Source organism: Salmo salar, chromosome ssa13, assembly GCF_905237065.1.
Source record: "Salmo salar chromosome ssa13, Ssal_v3.1, whole genome shotgun sequence".
In the NCBI taxonomy this organism is placed as follows: Eukaryota; Metazoa; Chordata; class Actinopteri; order Salmoniformes; family Salmonidae; genus Salmo; species Salmo salar.
In genome coordinates, this window is record NC_059454.1 from 85,528,702 (window position 1) to 85,551,608 (window position 22,907).

General features: G+C 41.4%; 1 protein-coding gene across 3 annotated transcripts in view; it reads left to right on the forward strand.

Annotated features, from left to right (window-relative positions):
- Window positions 1-532: 532 nt before the first annotated feature.
- LOC106567798 (GRB2-associated-binding protein 3) overlaps window positions 533-22,907 on the forward strand; it is a 33,066-nt gene continuing 10,691 nt past the window's right edge. Inside the window, exons 1-3 of one of the 3 annotated variants that reach the window (XM_014137540.2) lie at window positions 533-913; window positions 8,172-8,481; window positions 21,433-21,634. In XM_014137540.2, the coding sequence (XP_013993015.1) occupies window positions 842-913; window positions 8,172-8,481; window positions 21,433-21,634 (584 nt within the window). In that variant the 5' untranslated portion in view covers window positions 533-841. Of the gene's footprint in view, window positions 914-1,600; window positions 1,954-8,171; window positions 8,482-21,432; window positions 21,635-22,907 lie in introns of those variants that run through there. The other 2 variants (XM_014137542.2, XM_014137541.2) reach the window with 2 other exon arrangements.

A 22,907-nucleotide genomic window follows, 5' to 3' on the forward strand; every position in this document is an offset into this window, starting at 1 on the left:
TTATATATTTTCAAAACAATATTCTTGAGCCCTAAATCACATGGCCTTAGACCAACAGAACCTTTTTGGTGGGGATTCTAAATTATAGCAAGATATCTCTTTGCTAAATTAACCTTAATCAATACATTTATGCTCTAGTTTCTTCATTTCCCCCTACAACTAGCCTACTGTACAAAGCGTTTTAGGTTTCAAAGCCACTATATATAGGTTTTTATAGAATTTAAATGCATCCCCAAAGTGTGTTATGTGTTTTCTCTATTAGTGTATTTAACTTGCACAGGGTTGTTCTTTTGGTGCATACCGTTATTCTGACTAAGACAGAGAACATTGGGATGGTTTATGTGACAACTGGCTCTAGGTTTTAATGATGCACACATGCACACACATGCACCCACATATACAAATTCACATACATGTTCCTCTCTCTCCTCTCTTGATCTCTCTTGCTCTCTCTTGCTCTCTCACTCACTCACTCACTCACTCACTCACTCACTCACTCACTCACTCACTCACTCACTCTGTCAGACCCACACACATCTACAGAATCAAGCATACAGACACCACCCCCTTTCTCCCTTCCTCTCTCTTCCCCTCTCTCTTTCTTTTCCACCCTCTCTCTCTCTCTCTCTCTCTCTCTCTCTGCCTCTCTGCCTCTCTCTCTCTCTCCCCTTGTCTGTCAGTGTGATCAATGGCTTGACTTCCTCTTTTTGGTATGGCTGTAGGCTGTATACAAGAACGCAGGATTCGCGTGGTGCTGCTCTCAGTTTCACAGCAGCAGCAGCCAGCAGTGCTTGAAGACAATTATATCTAGAAAACACGCCGGATTCCCTCTGCAGTCAAGATGAGTGCAGGGGATGTGGTCTGCACCGGCTGGCTCATCAAATCTCCCCCTGAGAAGAAACTAAAGAGATATGTGAGTAGAGGATCAGGCTGTGCAGGTGGCTAGATCTGTGCTATTGTGATACATTTTACCCAAGCAGTAGTAGTACTAGTTCCTGCTGCAGAGCAGTGCGTGTGTGTTTGTGTGTGTGTGTGGGATTCTCAGCCATCAACACAACTGCACTGCAATGCCGTTAGTTCACAAGATACTGTTGGTTTATTTTCCCAAATGAAGCTTGCAGAGGCATGTAGAATCATGACCATTACATGCCTTTTTGTAAACAGTGTTTTCATGCAACCTCACATGTGTCTTCCACCTCATTTTTATAGTAGTGGCCATTAATGACATACTGTATGACATGCTGGTCATGCTGATGTGCATCATCAATGCACTGTGAGAATAAAATGTTGATGCCTTTCAGCAAATGTAAATTAATTTTAAAAATACAAACTGCTTATAAACCATTATGTTTACCATTTTGACCTTTGTTTAGAATTTCATAATTTGGGGTTGCCTCTTATTAATAATTCAAGTGCAGTATACTCTAATGCTAACATGTCTGGATGAGCGTGTTTGACCAGAAGTGAACTGGGACAAGTGCCTTGCATGGAAATCTGCAGTGTTTCTGTAGGGGTCATGTGAGAGTGTTGTTGTGTAGGGAGGAAAGGGGGAGGCTACCCATTCTGGGATGTGTGTTGGAGACAGTTGGTCTCTCATTCTGTGAAAATTGGGGATGTAATGCAAAACATGGGAAGTTCTGTCACTGCCAAGCTGTACAAAATGACCCGACAGGCAGAAATGACCAGGCTTTATGATGGCAGTTTGCACTTCCTCTCTACAGAGGAGAGAGGAGGAGGGCTTTTCTGAAAACTAGCACAGAGAAAGGGGGGCAGTGGTAATTCACTGGAGGGAGAGTCACTTAAGAGACACTATTTGGTGGGAAATAGTTCAAGGGCTTTGTGGAGGACACAGACAAACAGGAAGGACATGGTTTTCCATTGCAAGAACCAGACTAGCCATACACAATAGCAATGTGTGGGCATGCGTTGGACATCACTCCTTACCAGGGTTGGGTAGGTTACTTTCTAAATGTAATCCGTTACAGTTACCTATCCAAAATTGTAATCAGTAATGTAACTTTTGGATTACCCAAACTAAGTAACGTAATCTGATTACATTCAGTTACTTTTAGATTACTTTCCCCTTAAGAGACATTAGAAGAATACAAAAATATATGTTACCAATTGAACGACATCTTTTGCAGGATAAATCAATGTTAAAGTTTACATAGCTGGCCATATATGGATGTTACATTTTACTTTATGGGTTGGTTATGTAGACTTCTTCTAACCCATCGCTTTCTACTACATATAATAATACAATTAAATTATATCTTTACATTAAAAACTAAAGTCTATCAGACTTCCAGTCATTCCAATAAATGTTATACCCCTTGATCTTCAAAAATAGGACTTGGAAATATGGAAGTATAGTTTAGCCAAATTGTTTTACCTGAGCATAACCCCAAAACTAAAGATTTATTAGCCAGCCCTACTCTGTTGTTTATGACTTTGTTGTCATGGAAAGCTTATTGGGCTCATTGATTCAAGTTGAAACCCTAACCCTAACTGCTGACCTCATGGAATGGCATGCTTTGAGCACTACTGAAAATGGCAAGATGTGTTAGCTAATCCAAGTTTATCATTTTAAAAGGCTACTTGATCATTAGAAAACCCTTTTGCAATTATGTTAGCACAGCTGAAAACTGTTGTCCTGATTAATGAAGCAATAAAACTAGCCTTCTTTAGACTAGTTGAGTATCTGGAGCATTCAATGCTGATTAGAATGTAATTGAGAAAACACAGAAACATCCTTTCTGAATTTAAAAGTAATCCTTGAAGTAATCATCTAGTTTTTCAAAAGTATCTGTAATTCCATTACAAAAATGTTGTTGGTAACGTAACAAAATACAGTTACAGCATTTTTTGTAATCCTTTACTCCTCAACCCTGCTCCTTACACACACCAAGTGAAGGCCCAGAGCAGCTAGCTCTTAGAAACACTGATGATCAGACTCAGACAATCAGAGTTTACAGTTGAAGTCGGAAGTTTACATACACGTTAGTCAAATACATTTAAACTCAGTTTTTCACAATTCCTGACATTTAATCCTGGTAAAAATTCCCTGTTTTAGGTCAGTTAGGATCACCACTTTATTTTAAGATTGTGAAATGTCAGAATAATAGTAGAGAGAATGATATATTTCAGCTTTTATTTCTTTCATCACATTCCCATTGGGTCAGAAGTTTACATACATTCAATTAGTATTTGGTAGCATTGCCTTTAAATTGTTTAACTTGGGTCAAACATTTCGGGCAGCCTTCCACAAGCTTCCCACAATAAGTTGGGTGAATTTTGGCCTGTTCCTCCTGACAGAGCTGGTGTAACTGAGTCAGGTTTGTAGGCCTCCTTGCTCGCACACGCTTTTTCAGTTCTGCCCACAAATGTTCTATAGGATTGAGGTCAGGGCTTTGTGATGGCCATTCCAATACCTTGACTTTGTTGTCATAACTTTGGAAGTATGCTTGGGGTCATCGTCCATTTGGAAGACCCATTTGCGACCATGCTTTAACTTCCTGATTGATGTCTTGAGATGTTGCTTCAATATATCCACATAATTTTCCTTCCTCATGATGCCATCTATTTTGTGAAGTGCACCAGTGCCTCCTGTAGCAAAGCACCCCCACAACATGATGCTGCCACCCCGTGCCTCACGGTTGGGATGGTGTTCTTCGGCTTGCAAGCCTCCCCCTTTTTCCTCCAAACATAACGATGGTCATTATGGCCAAACAGTTTCATCAGACCAGAGGACATTTCTCCAAAAAGTACGATCTTTGTCCCCATGTCCAGTTGCAAACCATAGTCTGACTTTTTTATGGTGGTTTTGGAGCAGTGGCTTCTTCCTTGCTGAGCGGCCTGTCAGGTTATGTTGATGTAGGACATGTTTTACTGTGGATATAGATAATTTTGTACCTGTTTCCTCCAGCATCTTCACAAGGTCCTTTGCTGTTGTTCTGGGATTGATTCGCACTTTTCGCATCAAAATATGTTCATCTCTACGAGACAACGCATCTCCTTCTTGAGCGGTATGACGGCTGCGTGGTCCCATGGTGTTTATACTTGCATATTATTGTTTGTGCAAATGAACGTGGTACCTTCAGGCATTTGGAAATTGCTCCCAAGGATGAACCAGACATGTGGTGGTCTACAATTTTTTTCTGAGGTCTTGGCTGATTTATTTAGATTTTCCCATGATGTCAAGCAAAGAGGCACTGGGTTTAAAGGTAGGTACACCTCCAATTGACTCAAATGATGTCAATTAGCCTATCAGAAGCTATAAGTGAAATAATCTGTCTGTAAACAATTGTTGGAAAAATTACTTGTGTCATGCACAAAGTAGATGTCCTAACCGACTTGCCAAAACTATAGTTTGTTAACAAGACATTTGTGGAGTGGTTGAAAAACAAGTTTTAATGACTCCAACCTAAGTGTATGTAAACTTCCGACTTCAACTGTAAGTCACAAGACAGTTTAAATTCTCCAACACAGGGAGGTCACAGCTACCATTGCTAGTGGCCCATGCTCTTTTAAACAAGGCTTAAAACATTTTTTAAGTAGCTGTAAGGTAAAATAGTAATGTGTTGACATTTTCTATATAACATTATAATAGTGTTATAAAGAATATCATGGGGAAACAAAAATATGATGATTTAGAAACTTGAAACATCATTCTCGATAGAGTAGGCATAGTTTATTTTCTAGCATAGTTGAACTCACGCTCAATAAGACAGTTATCACCCACAACAAGGAAGTGTTTTCATACATGATTCTATAGAGGTTTCTAGAGTGTGAGTATATTTCCTGTTAGCGGGTTGATTATTCTCACATTATGTATTTTAAATGTGCTTTGACTTTCTGAAAATGTACCCCTGATGAGGGACATGAGCTTCCCTGCTCTATGTTCTATACTAGCACTGTGTGATGCAAATTAAGATTTACAACTCGTCAACTGTTTATAGTTGATTTGAATATGAGTGTAGGCACACCAAGGCAGAGTTTTGGTTTCAAACAAACGAACAAACAGTCTGAGTATTTTCATAACTCTCTAGAAAGAGCATCACAAAGTGATACAATGTACTCCTGAATTGGTGGCTGGTGGGTTACAGCACACACTTACTTTGTCAACGGAGATAGGTAAAACAGTGTAACACAGACAACTACAAAAAGTGTTGTTGCCAGTATGGCTAATACCTCTGACTCTTCAAAACAAATCACATGTCTTCTTTATGATAGGTTGTTTCACCAAATGTACTCTCAAAGCTCAAAAACAGCTGATTTAATTTCAAGTCATGTAGTGTTCCATGCCAACAGACTTCTGACTAATTGAATAATGCATGAATCACCTGAATGCTGCATTTATGAGGCAACTGTATAAAAATATACAACTCCTGCTTAAAAGGTGGAATTGGAAATGGCTTTAAATAATACATGGGTGAAGTTTGAAACAGACATAGTATGGAGGTCAGTCATGAATATTTGACTTTTAGAATATAGATGTTCCTATGACTTATAGCCCATGTGAGTGACCATGAGGTCATCACGATCAAGACCAAAACGTTAACAATACTTCAGTTAGGCCTACTTACTCAGTATCAAAATTAAGAGAGCCAGCTCAGCATCAAATTCCCATAGCATTAAAGAAAACAAAACTGCTCCTATACCAATCAGTAAACATACTGGCATGAAAAACTAATCTCAGCAGAAAAAGAGGTTGCCTTTTTAATCTTCCCCAATAAGTTAGTGACCCACTGCAGTACAAATAGCTTTTTGTTCGTGTCAGACATTCTCTTTTACATAGAATTGACTTCCTCTTGTTGTCAGTTCCAGTACCAAAAGTAAGAAAAAGGGTGTTGTCTATAGTTAATTTAAGGTTTTGTAGCTAAACTTCCCAGTGAACATGTTTAGAAGAGCAGTGATACATTTTCCTTTTATTTGTGTGTGAAAAACTGATTGACACAGGTCACAATGCTGGAGACTACATGAGGATATAAGACAGTGATTTGTACAAGTCATCTTTAGTCACAGTCAGGGGACATAAAAATATTAAAAGCAATTCTGTATTGAGCTACAGTAGCATGTTCAGATTGTTCACTGATGGTTCTGTTGATAACCTATAAAATAGAAATAGATATACTGACATTCTATTGCTGAGGCTGTCACGCATGTGTGTAGGAACGAACCAAGGCACAGCGTGAGTATCGTTCCACATCTTTTATTTGAATGTGAAACTTCGTAAGACAAACAATAAACTATAAACAAAACACAAACCGTGACGACAGCGGTGCAACATGCACTAACTCAAAAAATATCTCCCACAAACACAGGTGGGAAAAACAACTACTTAAATATGATCCCCAATTAGAGACAACGATGACCAGCTGCCTCTAATTGGGAATCATACAAAAAACCCAACATAGAAAAAATAAACTAGATAAAACCCCCTAGTCACGCCCTGACCTACTCTACCATAGAAAATAAGAGCACTCAATGGTCAGGACGTGACAGAGGCCTTGGTTGAAACTAAATTCACATCAAAATGCATCAAACATAATAACCAACCAAATACCTCTAAGGTAACTAACCAACTAAGGCAACTAGTCTACATACTGTATGCATGCAGAATAATTGTAATACACTGAACAAAAATATAAACACAACATGTAAACTGTTGGTCCCATGTTTCCTGAACTGAAATAAAAGATCCCAGAAATGTTCCATACGCACAAAAAGCTTATTTCTCTCAAATTTTGTGCACAAATTTGTTTACATCCCTGTTAGTGAACATTTCTCCTTTGCCAAGATAATCCCTCCACCTGACAGATGTGGCATATCAAGAAGCTGATTAAACAGCATGATCATTACACAGGTGCACCTTGTGCTGGGGACAACAAAAGGCCACTCTAAAATGTGCAGTTTTGTCACAAACACAGTGCCACAGATGTGTGCAATTGACATGCTGACTGCAGGAATGTCCACCAGAGTTGTTGCCAGAGAATGTTACTTTCACTGCCTCCAACCTCGTTTTTGGGAGAATTTGGCAGTACGTCCAACCGGCCTCACAACCACAGACCATGTGTAACCACGCTAGCCCAGGACCTCCAGCTCCGGTTTCTTTACCTGCGGGATTGTCTGAGACCAGCAGATGAAACTGTGGGTTTGCACAACCAAAGTATTTCTGCACAAATTGTCAGAAACCATCTCAGGGAAGCTCATCTGCGTGCTCGTCGTCCTCACCAGGGTCTTGACCTGACTTCAGTTCGGCGTCGCAACCAACTTCAGTGGACAAATGCTCATCTTCGATGACCACTGAAACGCTGGAGAAGTGTGCTCTACACGGATGAATCCTGGTTTCAACTGTACCGGCAGATGGCAGACAGAGTGTATGGCGTTGTGTGGGAGAGCGGTTTGCTGATGTCAACGTTGTGAACAGAGTGCCCGATGGTAGCGGTGGGGTTATGGTATGGGCAGGCATAAACTACAGATAATGAACACAATTGCATTTTAATTGCATGTCCCTTCCATGGCCTGCATACTCACTAGATATGTCACCCATTGAGCATGTTTGGGATGCTCTGCATTGACAGCCTGATCAACTCTAAGCTAAGGAGATGTGTCGCGCTGCATGAGGAAAATGGTGGTCACACCAGATACTGACTGGTTTACTGATCCACGCCACTAGCTTTTTTAAAGGTATCTGTGACCAACAGATACATATCTGTACTCCCGGGCATGTGAAATCCATAGATTTGGCCCTAATGAATTTTTTTCAAATGACTGATTTCCTTATATGAACTGCAATTTAGTAAAATCTTTGAAATTGTTGCATGTTGCATTTATATTTTTATTCAGTGTATATATATTTTTAGAAACTGGGTGGTTCGAGCCCTAAATGCTGATTGGCTGACAGCCATGGTATACCACGGGTATGACATTTATTTTTACTGCTCTAATTGCATTGGTAACCAGTTTTTAATAGCAATAAGGCACCTCGGGGGTTTGTGATATATGGCCAGTACACCATGGCTAAGGGCTCTGCTTTGTGTTGTGCATAAGAACAGCCCTTAGCCGTGGTATATTGGCCATATACCACACCCCCTCGGGCCTTATTGCTTAAGTCTATTAGTACATGCAACAGTACAGTATGTTGATCTGTCTGGCTCCCTGTCCCCTAGGCATGGAGGAGACGATGGTTTGTTCTTCGAAGAGGACGTATGAGTGGGAACCCAGATGTGTTGGAGTACTACCGAAACACAACCTCAAAGAAGCCCATCCGCACCATCGACCTGAGAGAGTGTGAGGTTCAGATGCAGACGGAGCAACGCCTGGTCAAGAGGGAGTTCCAGAACCAGCACCTCTTTGTTATCAAGACGTCGTCTCGCGTTTTCTACCTGGTGGCCAAGACTGAGGAGGAGATGAACAGTTGGGTCAGCCAGATCAGGGAGATCTGTCACTTTGGACCTCTGAGTCTGGATGATGGGACAGGTAAGGACCTGGCACAGAGACACAGTTCAATATGGTCACAGTTTAAACGCCTTGGGTATTAGAAATGCGCATTACAAATTAAATTAATTAGACAGCTCTAATTACGTTGGTAACCAGTTTGGGGGCTCCCGAGTGGTGCAGCGGTCTAAGGCACTGCATCTCAGTGCTAGAGGCGTCACTACAGACACACTGGCTCGAATCTAGGCTGTATCACAACCGTCCGTGATTGGGAGTCCCATAGGGCGGTGGACAATTGGCCCAGCATCATCCGGATTTGGCCGGTGTAGGCCATCATTGTAAATAAGAATTTGTTATTAACTGACTTGCCTAGTTAAATAAAGGTTAAATAAAAAATATATTTTTTTATTTTTATTAGTTACAAAATCACATTCATATGTTCAATTTCTACAAAAAATATAGAGAAACACTGTTTGGTATTCAACTCTTGTTGGAGGCTTTTGTCCTGTGACCTACAGTAGGAATGTGTGTGCATGTGTTCGTGTGTGGGTAGAGTAGACATGTTTAGGGCAGGTTGTCTATATTCAAGACTGAGAAAAATCAAATCCAATTTTATTGGCCACATATACATGGTTAGCAGATGTCATTGCGAGTGTAGCGAAATGCTTGTGCTTCTAGTTCCGACAGTGCAGCAATATCTAACATGTAATCTAACAATTTGACAACAACTACAACAACTACCTAATACACACAAATTTAAGTAAAGGAATGTGTTAGAGCCTATTTGGACATATTTGTATAAAAGACAGAACATTCAGAGCTCCATGTATATTTGTGTAAATATGAATGTATATGATGAAATATTAGGTACGTACCTTTATGATTTATATTTACCTGTTTGAGATGTATTCATTTGTTGTTAGTGTAACTTAGTTTTGCCCCCCCCTCTTGCCCATTCATTGTACTGCAGTAAGTGTGTTAGGATAAAAGCAGGAAGTTGGGCCTTTGGGGGGAGGAGTCCTTGCTAGACGCGGGAGCGGTATAGTTTTTTGACCATACAGACATACAGCCAGGTCATATTGTGTATTTTCCATATCAAGTAACCTATGTTTTAAGTTGATTGGATATTCATTTTCCTGTTAGATATAAGAAGAATAAACATTTTTGTTGCACCATATCCCTGGATCACATTGAATGTTTGGCTTTTTGGAAACCTTGAGTGTGGACTGTATGCGTACCAAACAACCCCGCTTCAGGCTTGGGCAGTGGCTATGGTAAAGAGGAAAGGAAGCCACTACAATCAAGTCAAAAAACTCCGTGAAGGATTGCTATCGGAAGGAAATCTCCGGTTTTGGACACACACTGGATATTATTCTATTTGTAATTGCATTCGTACCATAAGGACAGCTCGCTTGGAAGGACTTGAACTCCTAGAATTCGCCGGCCGTGAGTAACCACTGCGAATGAATGAGCTGCCCTGTTCAATGCGATCGTTTGATCATGCATATTATGGAAGCGCAAATGTGCTTATAATTGGAATGTTTGATAAACTTGGGAATGGAATTCAAAACACAGCGCTGTGAAAACAATTAAGATGTTTAAGTTTGGGAAACACTGAGATCCTATGCACAATGTAACCTAATCATATGTCTAATATTTGGCCTAACGTGGAAATGCAATGCATCCACGCAACGAATGATACTGCGTGTTCAAACTTCATTAAAGGGACAAAACGTATAAAGGGATGAAATGTTTAAAACGCAACTAAAATGCCGAACTTGCACATGTTCAATTCAAAATGGGTCAATATGCTGAAATGGATGACTGTGTTTTAAAGCATTAAAGGAGGTCTAAAGGGGCATTACGTTTAACAATCAAACCAACAACTGTGTCATTGTAAATTGAGTGAACTAAAAGTGAATGATGGAGGATGAAATCCCAAATAAGACTCCACTGGAGAGGGCAGAGGATCATTTAAATTCACTATATGCAGCCCGGAGAGGCAAACTTGGAGCGTGTACACGCAAAAATGAATGAAATAAAAGTCCTTCTTGTTGATGGAGGAAACATTGAAACTGTGAATGAGAGTCTTGAAGCATTTGATGCTGTTCTCAATGACTTTAAGAATGCTCATGAATCTGTGCTAGAGCTGGTCACAGAGGAGGAACAAGAACAGGAGAGCATGAACTATTATCAACCAAGAATGAGAACTTATGAACATTTCCTGAAAGAGGTGGAAATATGGAAAAAAGCTGAAGTTGAGCCACAAACGCTCATTGAACCACACAACAGCATTTCCAATGTGTCAAAAACATCAAGTAAAACAAAGTATTCTAAGACGGCTTCCTCAGTGTCGTCTGCACGCCTAAAAGCTGAGGCAGAACGAGCAGCTCTACTAGCTCGCCAAGCATCATTACAGGACAAGCATGCACTGGAACTGGAGAGAGCTCAACTGAATGTTAGGATGGAGAAAATGGCACTGGAAACGGACATAGCAGCATATAATGCCAAACTGAAGGTCCTGGAGAGTGTTGAGTCAACTTCTCAATCCCATGCTGTGGCAGCCCATTTACTAAGCCAAGAAGATGGAATGAACTCTTATTTTGAGAACCAGGTACCTGAGGTCTATGTGGAACCTGAAACATCACCTGTTGAGTTTGCTGCATTAGGTGCAGTTCCAAATACCCCACTACAAAGGGTTTTACAACAACCGACAACAAAGCCATCAAAACCTATTCAGAAAACAGTCATGAACCACACCCTTCAGCAGCCAACAGCAAGGTCTAGCAATCAACACAGAATCAACACTGCAGGTATCAGCGATAATGCCAGCCATGATAACCTCTCTACTGTCATGCAAAGGCAGAATGAAATTGCTGACCTCCTTGTACTACAGCACAAACAGGCCACACTCCCTGTTAGGGAGATACCTATGTTTGACGGTGATCCTCTAAACTTTAGGCCATTCATGCGTGCATTTGAACATGGTATAGAAGATAAGACGAGCAGTCACCAGGATAGGCTCTATTACCTGGAACAGTACACCACTGGTCAGCCCAAGGATCTGGTACGTAGTTGTCTGCATATGGAAGCCAGAAGAGGCTATGCAGAGGCTAAGAGGTTGTTAAAGGAACACTTTGGCAATGAAATCAAAGTCACCACTGCTTACATGGAAAAAGCTTGGAACTGGACAAACATCAAACCGGATGATGGAAAGGGACTGGGTGGCTATGCACTCTATCTTAGAGGTTGCTGTAATGCTATGCAAGACCTACAGAACATGGAAGAGCTTAATCTTCCCTCCAACATAAAGTTGATCATGTCAAAACTTCCCCTACAAACTAAGGGAAAAATGGAGGTCTACGGCATGTGATATTTTAGAGAGAAGACACCTGAGGGCCCAGTTCAGTGACCTTGTGACGTTCATGGAAAAACAGGCCAAAATACTGCAGGATCCGTTGTATGGAGATATTCAAGATCCCCTGTTCAACAAAAAGTTTTTAAAAACCAGAACAGAAGCTGACTTTAAACAGCAGTTCAAGTCCAAGAGTAGGGGAAGCAGCTTTGCCACTGCAGTAGCTGTAGTGGCAGATTGTGACTCTGAAAAACCTCTAAAAGAACAAACATTAAAAGTAAGGAGACCAGGCACCTATCCTTCTGACGCTCCCAGTACCTCATGCGTATTTTGTGCTGGAGAGCATTTATTGGTCGACTGCCAACAGGTGAAGGCACAGCCACACGAATCCAAGGTTGAGTTTCTGAGATCAAAAGGCCTTTGTTTTGGCTGTTTGATGAGAGGACACTTAAGCAAAGAATGTAAAAGAAGGATGACCTGTCAGAGCTGTCAAAGAAAGCACCCCACTATCCTGCACATTGAAGGAAGAGAGAGATTTAGATCTCAAAAGGCAGATATGAGTGGTGTAGCAGTAAAGCGGGAGGAGACTGTCAGCAGTGCTCTTGTCTCACTGGAAGCTGGTGACGATACCGGGGCCGGTACAGATTGTGCACTTGCAATTGTGCCAGTTCAAGTAAAGGTGGCAAATGGAAGCAAGTCTGTGTTAACCTATGCGTTTCTCGATTCTGGTAGCTCGGCAACATTTTGTACGGAGAGACTCATGAGGCAGCTGAATGCTAAATGCAGTGAGACTGAAATTCTGCTACGCACAATGGGGCAGGAGAGTCCTACCAAGAGCTTTGAGATATCTGGATTAGAGATTGGCAACGTGGAAGGCAACACATTTCTTGCATTACCAAAGGTCTACACCCAAAATAAGATCCCAGTGACAAGAGAGAACATTCCCACTCAGAAAGATCTCAAAAGGTGGCCATACCTGAAAGGGGTTCAGTTGAAGGAAATTGATGCCGACGTCGAACTCCTGATTGGCGTAAATGCTCCAAAGGCAATGGAACCCTGGCAAATCATAAATAGCCAAGGCAACGGACCGTATGCAGTGAAAACCATCTTTGGATGGGTGATGAACGGTCCTCTTAACAATTGTACCATGGCAGAAGAATCTGGATGTCCTACGGTGATGGCCAATCGTATCTCAATGGCCGACCTGGGGGTTCTTCTTGTAAATCAATACAACCATGACTTCCCTGAGAGAGAGTATGAAGAGAAGAGTGAGATGTCAGCTGAGGATCGTAAGTTTATGGAGATAGTATCAAGCTCCATAACCCTCAAAGACCATCACTATTACTTACCGTTGCCCTTTCGCAACAAACAGGTAGTCCTGCCGAACAATCGTGACATGGCAAAGCAGCGGGCTCTAAATATCATAAGGAAGTTTAAGAAGGATGAAGGTTACGCTGCAGAGTACAAAGGCTTCATGGAAGAGATGATAACAAAAGGTTATGCCGAGAAGGTACCACAAGAACAGCTTCTCAGAGAGAAAGGCAAGGTATGGTACATACCACACCATGGCGTTCACCATAAGCGCAAAGGAACAATACGAGTGGTGTTTGACTGTTCATCATCCTATAAAGGTACATCTCTTAACAGTGAACTCCTTCAAGGCCCTGACCTGGCAAACACGCTTATAGGAGTCTTGCTAAGATTTCGGCAAGAGCACATTGCCATGATGGCAGACATCGAAGGAATGTTCCATCAAGTACGTGTCCACGAAGATGACTTGGACTTCCTGCGATTCCTATGGTGGCCGGATGGTGACACTAACAAAAGATTGGAGGAGTACAGAATGACAGTACATCTTTTCGGTGCTATATCCTCTCCAAGTTGTGCAAATTTTGCACTACGAAAGACTGCAGAAGACAACTGTGAGAGGTACGATGAAGAGGTGATTCAAACAGTGAAGTCCAACTTCTACGTTGATGACTGCCTCAAGTCAGTGGCCACAGAAGAACAAGCCATAGCTCTCACAAAAAATCTCAGGGATGTGTGCTCTCAGGGTGGGTTAAAATTGACCAAGTGGGTCGGCAACAGCCGTGCTGTGCTGACTTCTATCCCTGATGAACACAAAGCCAAGCAGATAAAAGAACTGGACCTGGACAGAGAAAAGCTGCCTGTTGAAAGGGCACTTGGAATCCGATGGAACATTGAAAGAGATGTGTTTACCTTCCGAGTCATTGTCAAGAACAGACCCCTTACAAGAAGAGGTATTCTCTCTACTGTCAGCTCTGTTTATGATCCATTAGGTTTCCTCGCACCATTCGTATTAAAGGCAAAGCAAATTCTTCAAGTGCTCTGCAAGCTAAAGTGTGGATGGGACGAAGTCATCCCCGAAGAACACTCTATTTCATGGAAGAGATGGCTCTCAGAGCTAGACCAGCTTTCTAGATTCCAGATAGACAGGTGTATGATGCCTGAGAACTTTGGTCAAGTCAAGACCGCACAGCTGCATCACTTCGGTGACGCAAGTGAGCAAGGTTATGGCACGGCAAGCTACCTTAGGTTCACAAACGGTATGGGAAAGGTCCACATTGCATTCATACTGGGGAAATCAAGGGTCACTCCATTGGCAGTGAGAGTGGACAGGATGTTAAGGTTGGAGCTCCAGATTGAACTTGAGGAGTCAACTTTCTGGACAGACAGCCAGTCTGTGCTAAAATACATCCGCAACGATACCAAGAGATTCCATACCTTTGTGGCTAATAGGGTTGCTATGATCCGTGACCTATCGAAAGCAAAACAGTGGAGGTATTTGAACTCCAAACACAACCCAGCCGATGATGCTTCAAGAGGATTACATGTTGAAATTTTCCTGAACTCAAAGAGATGGCGCAAAGGACCAGAATTCCTGGAGAAAACAGAAACACAATGGCCAGAAGTCCCCGAGGAGCTTGGCTCCATCCCTTCAGATGATCCAGAGGTGAGAAAAGACGTCATCGTAAACAGTACATGTGTGGAAGAAAAGAGTCCGACCAGCAAACTGATCGAGTACTATTCAACATGGAACAGCTTGAAGAAAGCAGTTGCCTGGATGCTGAAACTGAAGAGACTTCTTATACAGTTAAGCCAGAAAAGGAAAGTTCTCACACAAACTGATCCAGGTTCAGATCAGAGTCTGACAAACTCACTGAAGGAACAAATTGACAAGTTCAAACTGACATTTGGAAAAGAAAGTCTGTCTGTGGATGACCTAGATGAAGCAGAAAAGGCCATCATTCGATTTGAGCAACTACAGCACTATAAACAAGAAATTGCACTAGTTGTGAAAGGAAAACAATGTGCCAAGAGAAATGGCTCAATCTGTAAGCTTGATCCAATTGTTGACAATGGCATTCTGAGAGTGGGAGGAAGGTTAAGCAAAGCTGCTATGCCTACGGAACTAAAGAATCCTATGATCCTACCCAAAGACTCCTACATCTCCAGACTGATCTTACTCCACATCCATGAGCAGGTTGGCCACTCTGGGAGAGGGCACATGCTTTCTAGACTTCGCCAGCGATATTGGATACCCTGTGCCAACTCCTTAGCAAGGAAGATCCTTAAGAGCTGTGTCTTCTGCAGGCGGATGCAAGCTAGAGCTGGAGAACAGAAGATGGCCGACCTTCCACAAGATCGGGTGTCACCTGATTTGCCGCCTTTCACCCATGTGGGCATAGATTACTTCGGCCCCATAGAGGTGAAGCGAGGCCGCGTTCATGTGAAGCGGTATGGTGTGATCTTTACTTGCCTTGTGAGTCGAGCTGTCCATCTAGAAGTTGCTAGTTATCTGGATACTGATTCCTGCATCAATGCCCTGCGCAGGTTCATCTGTCGAAGGGGCCCAGTCACAAGTATCAGAACAGACAATGGCACCAACTTTGTTGGAACACACAGAGCTAGGAGAAGCTCTGAAAGAGCTGGATCACAACAAGATTCAAAATGAATTACTGAAGGAAGGAGTGACATGGTCATTCAATCCTCCCTCTGGAGCCCACCATGGTATGGGAGAGGTTGATCCGACTGGTGAAAAAGATCCTCTATTCAGTCCTTAAAGAGCAAGTACTGGATGATGAGGCTTTGCAGACAGCCTTGTGTGAAGTTGAGGCAATCATGAACGACAGACCAATCACAACTGTAACAAATGACCCTAATGATCTAGAACCCCTGACTCCGAACCATCTGCTTCATCTGAAAGCAAAGCCAGTCCTGCCACCAGGACTATTCCAGAGAAGCGACCTATACTCACGAAGGAGATGGAAGCAAGTACAATATATTACTGACCTCTTCTGGAAGAGATGGATCAGGGAGTATCTTCCACTTATGCAGGAACGGAACAAGTGGAACAAAACTAAGAGAAACTTCAGTCCTGGTGACCTTGTGGTCATTGTCGACGACACCGCCCCTAGGAACTCTTGGCTAATGGGGCGTGTGGTGGAGGCTTTGCCAGGGGCCAAAGGTCTTGTCCGGAGCGTCTTGGTTAAGACCAAGACCAATATCTTACAGAGACCTATCAATAAACTCTGTCTGCTCCTGGAGGCAGCGTAGTGAGACACACACACACACACACACACACACACACACACACACACATACCCAGTGCTCCATCTTTGAATCACGTGCACCTCTGATTCGTTGATGTTGTACTCTTACATTCTTTGATGTCGTAGTCATACATTTTTTGGACGTCATACTCTTGACATTTTTGGAAGTTGAACACCTGAACACTTCAACTCAGACTGAGATCTACGGACTATTTTCCTATATGGCACCTTGTATATTTGTATATAGCTATGAACTGTAATAGTGCTCTGGTATAGAATGTTTTGTGTATTGGCTCTACGTTTGAATATTAAGTAATTGTTGTCCATTCAGTGCAGTCAACAATTAGGGGCCGGTATGTTAGAGCCTATTTGGACATATTTGTATAAAAGACAGAACATTCAGAGCTCCATGTATATTTGTGTAAATATGAATGTATATGATGAAATATTAGGTACGTACCTTTATGATTTATATTTACCTGTTTGAGATGTATTCATTTGTTGTTAGTGTAACTTAGTTTTGTCCCCCCCCTCTTGCCCATTCATTGTACTGCAGTAAGTGTGTTAGGATAAAAGCAGGAAGTTGGGCCTTTGGGGGGAGGAGTCCTTGCTAGACGCGGGAGCGGTATAGTTTTTTGACCATACAGACATACAGACAGGTCATATTGTGTATTTTCCATATCAAGTAACCTATGTTTTAAGTTGATTGGATATTCATTTTCCTGTTAGATATAAGAAGAATAAACATTTTTGTTGCACCATATCCCTGGATCACATTGAATGTTTGGCTTTTTGGAAACCTTGAGTGTGGACTGTATGCGTACCAAACAACCCCGCTTCAGGCTTGGGCAGTGGCTATGGTAAAGAGGAAAGGAAGCCACTACAGAATGGAATAAGAATATATACATATAAATATATGGATGACCAATGACAGAGCGGCATAGGCAAGATGCAATAGATGGTATAAAATACAATATATACATATGAGATAAACCATTTAGGTGTCTGATGATTTCTCTGTGTTAAAAATTGTCATGAGGGTCTTAAAAATGTCTTGAGGACATGACTGGTAAGTCAATGACTGTCTCAGAGAAGCCCGGCGGAGATTCCTGCAAAAATATTATTTGAAGATGTGAATATTAATTTGTCATGTGTGGTTTTGCATTGCATTTAAAGGAGACGTTTGAATTAAATGTGTTTATTCTCATTAATGCTCCAAGCCAAGTATGATACTTTGCCTCTTCTTGGCTGTTAAAGTCCCTGGGCTCAAGAAATGTACTGATGTCCCTCAATGACATATTGTAATATATTAACTATTTTAAGGGTATTAGGTTGAGGTTAGAAATCTTTTTCGCAAAAGGGCCCTGACGAACATGTACAATCAGAAAAGTGCACACTAAAATGATAGACAGACACACGTATGCAGACACACACAAGCACACATGTAGGCATGCACACACGCACGCATGCATACACCTACTTCAATGTTGTAGCAATAATCAAATCAGAACCATTTTGCAGAGAGATTCTGATTACAAACAGTAAATCACTGGACAGTGCTGAAGTAAAATGTGATTTATTTTACCCAATTCAGTTACAAGCTATCTTTCTCTGTGAAACTCATAGTGCCATAGATATTACAACTCCACAGGCATGCAAGTTCAGCTAGGGTGACGCTTGAACAGTTAGACACCAAGCTCTCTTGTCTTCATGTCTTATTAACTCCAAACCAGGGGGAGAGCTGTGGATAAGAGCTGCCAGTTGGAACATTTAGTTAAACATTGTTCTGTGTGGAGCAGATAGAGCCGACTACATGATCTCCAGACAAAGAGAAGAGATTATAGCCCAGAGGAACAGTGGCAAACCCCAGGTTTACACATTACTGGTAATGATAACACAATGTCAGACATTCAGTCAATGAAATCCTGAACTAGTTTAATATTCATTACACACACAAAAAACTTTCCAACACACACTGTCGTAAATCCATTGTGTGAAAAAACAGATAATGCCACAATTTCATTATTTTCTGCAGTTTCATGTGCTGAATAATACCTTCAGGCTCTGCCATGATGTTACAATATGCCTCTTATAGATACATAACTATAAGGTACTTACAGCATTTTAAATCATTTTCAAATAGTAGTTACAGTATATCTCATTGTCTCCAGAAATATGAATACACAAAGCGTTGATAGACCAAGCTATTATACTCTACCACATGGTGATACTCACACTCATCATACTTTGGTCTTTATAACTATACTGAACAAAAATATAAACGCACCATTAAACAATTTCAAAGATTTTACTGAGTTACAGTTCATACAAGGAAATCAGTCAATTGAAATAAATTCATTTGTCACACTCGTCGTAAGAATGAGGAGACCAAGGCGCAGTGTGCGTAGAGTTCCACATGTTTAATAAAGGAAACTCACCAAAACAATACAGCGCAAACGACACGTGACGTCATGGAGTTCATAACCTGCACCTACACATAAACAAGATCCCACAACTCAAGGAGGGCAAAAGGGCTGCCTAAGTATGGTTCCCAATCAGAGACAACGATGGACAGCTGCCTCTGATTGTTAACCACACTCAGCCAAAACAAAGAAATAGAAAAACTAGATTGCCCACCCCACATCACACCCTGACCTAACCAAACTAGAGGAAAATAAACGTCTCTAAGGTCAGGGCGTGACATCATTAGGCCCTAATCTATGGATTTCACGACTGGGAATACAGATATGTATCTGTTGGTCACAGATACCTTTAAAAAAAGTAGGGACTTGGATCAGAAAACCAGTCAGTATCTGGTGTGACCACCATTTGCCTCATGCAGCGCGAAACATCTCCTTCGCATAGAGTTGATAGACTGTTGATTGTGGTCTATGGCATGTTGTGCCACTTCTCTTCAATGGCTGTGCGAAGTTGCTGAATATTAGCAGAAACTGGAACATGCTGTTGTACACGTCGATCCAGAGCATCCCAAACATGCCCAATGGGTGACATGTCTGATGAGTATACAGGCCATGGAAGAACTGGGACATATCCATCTTCCAGAAATTGTGTACAGATCCTTGCGACATGGGGCCGTGCATTGTCATCCTGAAACATGAGGTGATGGCGGCGGATGAATGACACAACAATGGGCCTCAGGATCTCATCACGGTATCTCTGTGCATTCAAATTGCCATCAATAAAATGCAATTGTGTCCATTGTCGGTAGTTTATGCCTGCCCATACCAAAACCCCACTGACACCATGGGGCACTCTGTTCACAACGTTGACATCAGCAAACCGCTCACCCACACGACGCCATACACATGGTCTGGTTGTGAGGCCGGTTGGACATACTGCCAAATTCTCTAAAACGATGTTGGAGACGACTTATGGTAGAGAAATTAACATTCAATTCTCTGGCAACAGCTCTGGTGGACATTCCTGCAGTCAGCATGTCCATTGCACGCTCCCTCAAAACTTAAGACATCTGTGGCATTGTATTGTGTGACAAAACTGCACATTTTAGAGTGGCCTTTTATAGTCCCCAGCACAAAGTGCACCTGTGTTATGATCATGATGTTAAATCAGCTTCTTGAATGCTACACCTGTCAGGTGGATGGATTATCTTTGCAAAGGAGAAATGCTCACTAACAGAGATGTAAAAAATGTGTGCACAACATTTTAGAGAAATAAGCTTTTTGTACGTATGGAACATTTCTGGGATATTATATTTCAGCTCATGAAACATGGGGGGGACCAACACTTTACATGTTGCGTTTATATTTTTGTTCAGTTTATAATGACCTCAGTTACTGAAAGCCCAGCAGAGATGATTGCCAGTAATGAAGTAACGACAATCTATTAGTTAAGCAATGTGTGAATGATGAGAACATTGATGTTTCCTCGTATATAGATCTCAGGCTCCTGTCTGCATGTTCTCTCCACTCAACTAAAATCATTTTAACTGAAAATTAATAGCTATAGCTATGTTCTACTAGTCAGCACCTCGCCTAATATTTTCAATAGAAAATTCAAACACATAACTATGCATGCACAGGACACAGTCACAAACTACAGTATGTACAGTATATGGTTTGGAAAAGTAAAGAAATAGTACATTTTTCAATAATTACACTGCCTGGTCTTTTTTTTCTCATTCTTATGTTTTATGGTGCTGGTCAAATAATGGTTATTCTACACGTCACATATTTACACAAAATAGAACGAGTATAAGAACACCTGCACTTTCCATGACATAGACTGACCAGGTAAATCCACGTGACATCTATGATCCCTTATTGATGTCACTTGTTAAATCCACATTAATCAGTGTAGATGAAGGGGAGACAGGTTAAAGAAGGATCTTAAAGCTTTGAGACACTTGAGACATGGATTGTGCATGTGCGTCATTCAGAGGGTGAATGGGAAAGACAAAACATTTTTGTGTGAAGAACTGCAATGCTGCTGGGTTTTTCACACTCTGTGTATCAAGAATGGTCCACCACCCAAAGGACATCCATCCAACTTGACACAACTGTGAGAAGCATTGGAGTCAACATGGGCCAGCATCCCTGTGGAACGCTTTCAACACCTTGTAGAGTCCATGCTCTGACTGTTCTGAGGGCAAAACGAGGGTGGTGGGTGGGGTGTTCCTAATGTTTGGTATGCTCAGTGTATAACATGATTATACCTACACATGTGTTGTGGTTATACTGTACCATAGTGGACTTTTTATTAGAAAAGGGGTTACTCAGTCTGAATAGTTACATGGTGGGGGATTCGTTTACAGTAAGGGGGACATGGACAAGCGCAAAAGCATCAACAGCACTACAAATTCATTGCACTGCCACCTGCTGGAGAGTACTGACAACTACGTTTCAGAGATCACATTTATCAAGAGACAGATCAGGATTCCTGTCTGACTCTGACCCAATGTCTGTGTAACATTATCCTGAGCCAGCCCAGAACTAATGTAGAAACTATGGATTTCTTCTCTCTATTCTCTCTAATCCCCTGTTCTTTTTCTCTCCCTCGCTCTCTCCCCATCTCTCTGTCTTTCAGAATCAGAGGAAGTTTTCTCTCACACCCCAACCCCCCAGCAGGTTTCACCAGCTCTCTCCCGAAGTATGTCATTCATTTCCAACCATGACTTTAGGACCAATGGCAACAGCAGAGTGGAGATGCCAAGCCAGATGGAACCCAACTATCCACTGGACTACCTCTTCCTCTCACAGTGTGAGACAGGGAGGTTCAGCATCTCTAGGTAAATAGCCTCTCAAACATCAAGCTGGACACCATATCAACACCACACGTTGTTTAACCCTCTACTGCACATGTTTAGTTTTTTCATTTAAAAAAAAGTGCAGTATGCCGAAATCGCTCTGCCACTTCCTGGTTGCAAGAATTCGAACAGTTCGCCTAATTTCAGTTTATGTGACAAAACAAGCAAGTATAGTGTAAAGAATCATTGTACCATCCAAACCACAGTGAAATATATTTTCAATAACCAAAATATTGTATTTTCAGCTGTTTGAAGCTGGTGTACAAAACCGAAAGTAAAATACGCAAAAACGAAACTTAAGAACATAAAGCATAGAAATAGTGCACATAGAACATATCTACCACTTCTTAGACTTGCTATCAATGAGAATGACAGATCTATAACTCACATTTCTATGTGAATTTGGTCAGGTCACCCAAAAAGTGACATATTGCATCCCCCCAAAAATATCCATTCTATTCTTGGAAGATTTAGGCTTTCTGATGTATCAATAATTTCAACAACAAAAAAATTACTTTTACCCCCATCACCCAGATTAGAACGTTTTGCCTCAGGGCAACTCTGTGCCATAAGGGCACTAAAACACCAAAGAAAATCTGATATTTTCAGAACATTTATTAAGTGAAATATAGTAGAAACGAGACTATTTTCATAAGAAATTAAAATTGGGCATATAGTATTTCACTGCCTCTAAAACCTGATTCTGGGGGTCATTCTTCCTCACTGTCCTCAAGATCACCGTCCTCACTATCAGAGGGTATGATCCTAACTGCTCAATTAGGCTAATTTTACCCATAGAATTTCCCTGTGTCAATTGCCTGTGAATGTCAGTGGATATGTTGGCAAAAACATTGACCAAAGCCCTCATTTCAATCAAGCTACATGTCTTTCATTGAGTATGATATTGCCCTGAAAAGTAGCATAACTGCTCAACGTTGCCCTGAGGCAACAAAAAGAAAACTACATTTAAAAAATATATTTATAAAAACGAAACATGTTAAAAACCTAATAAATATGCTTCTTTAGAGATTTGTCAAGTTATCTCTATTTAAACATGCAAAAGTCTGAAATGTTTCTTAACCTTCGCTCACACCATGCGCTCAAGTCGCTCTTCTTCCTGAAGACGATCCCTCCCCCAATTGATACATCATACGAGCTTCTGCACCTCATTGGATTGTTTACAGACGTCATCACATATTTTGATGTTTAGGTTAAATGATGATAAATGATAAACACTGTATTTTTCTTTTTCTTT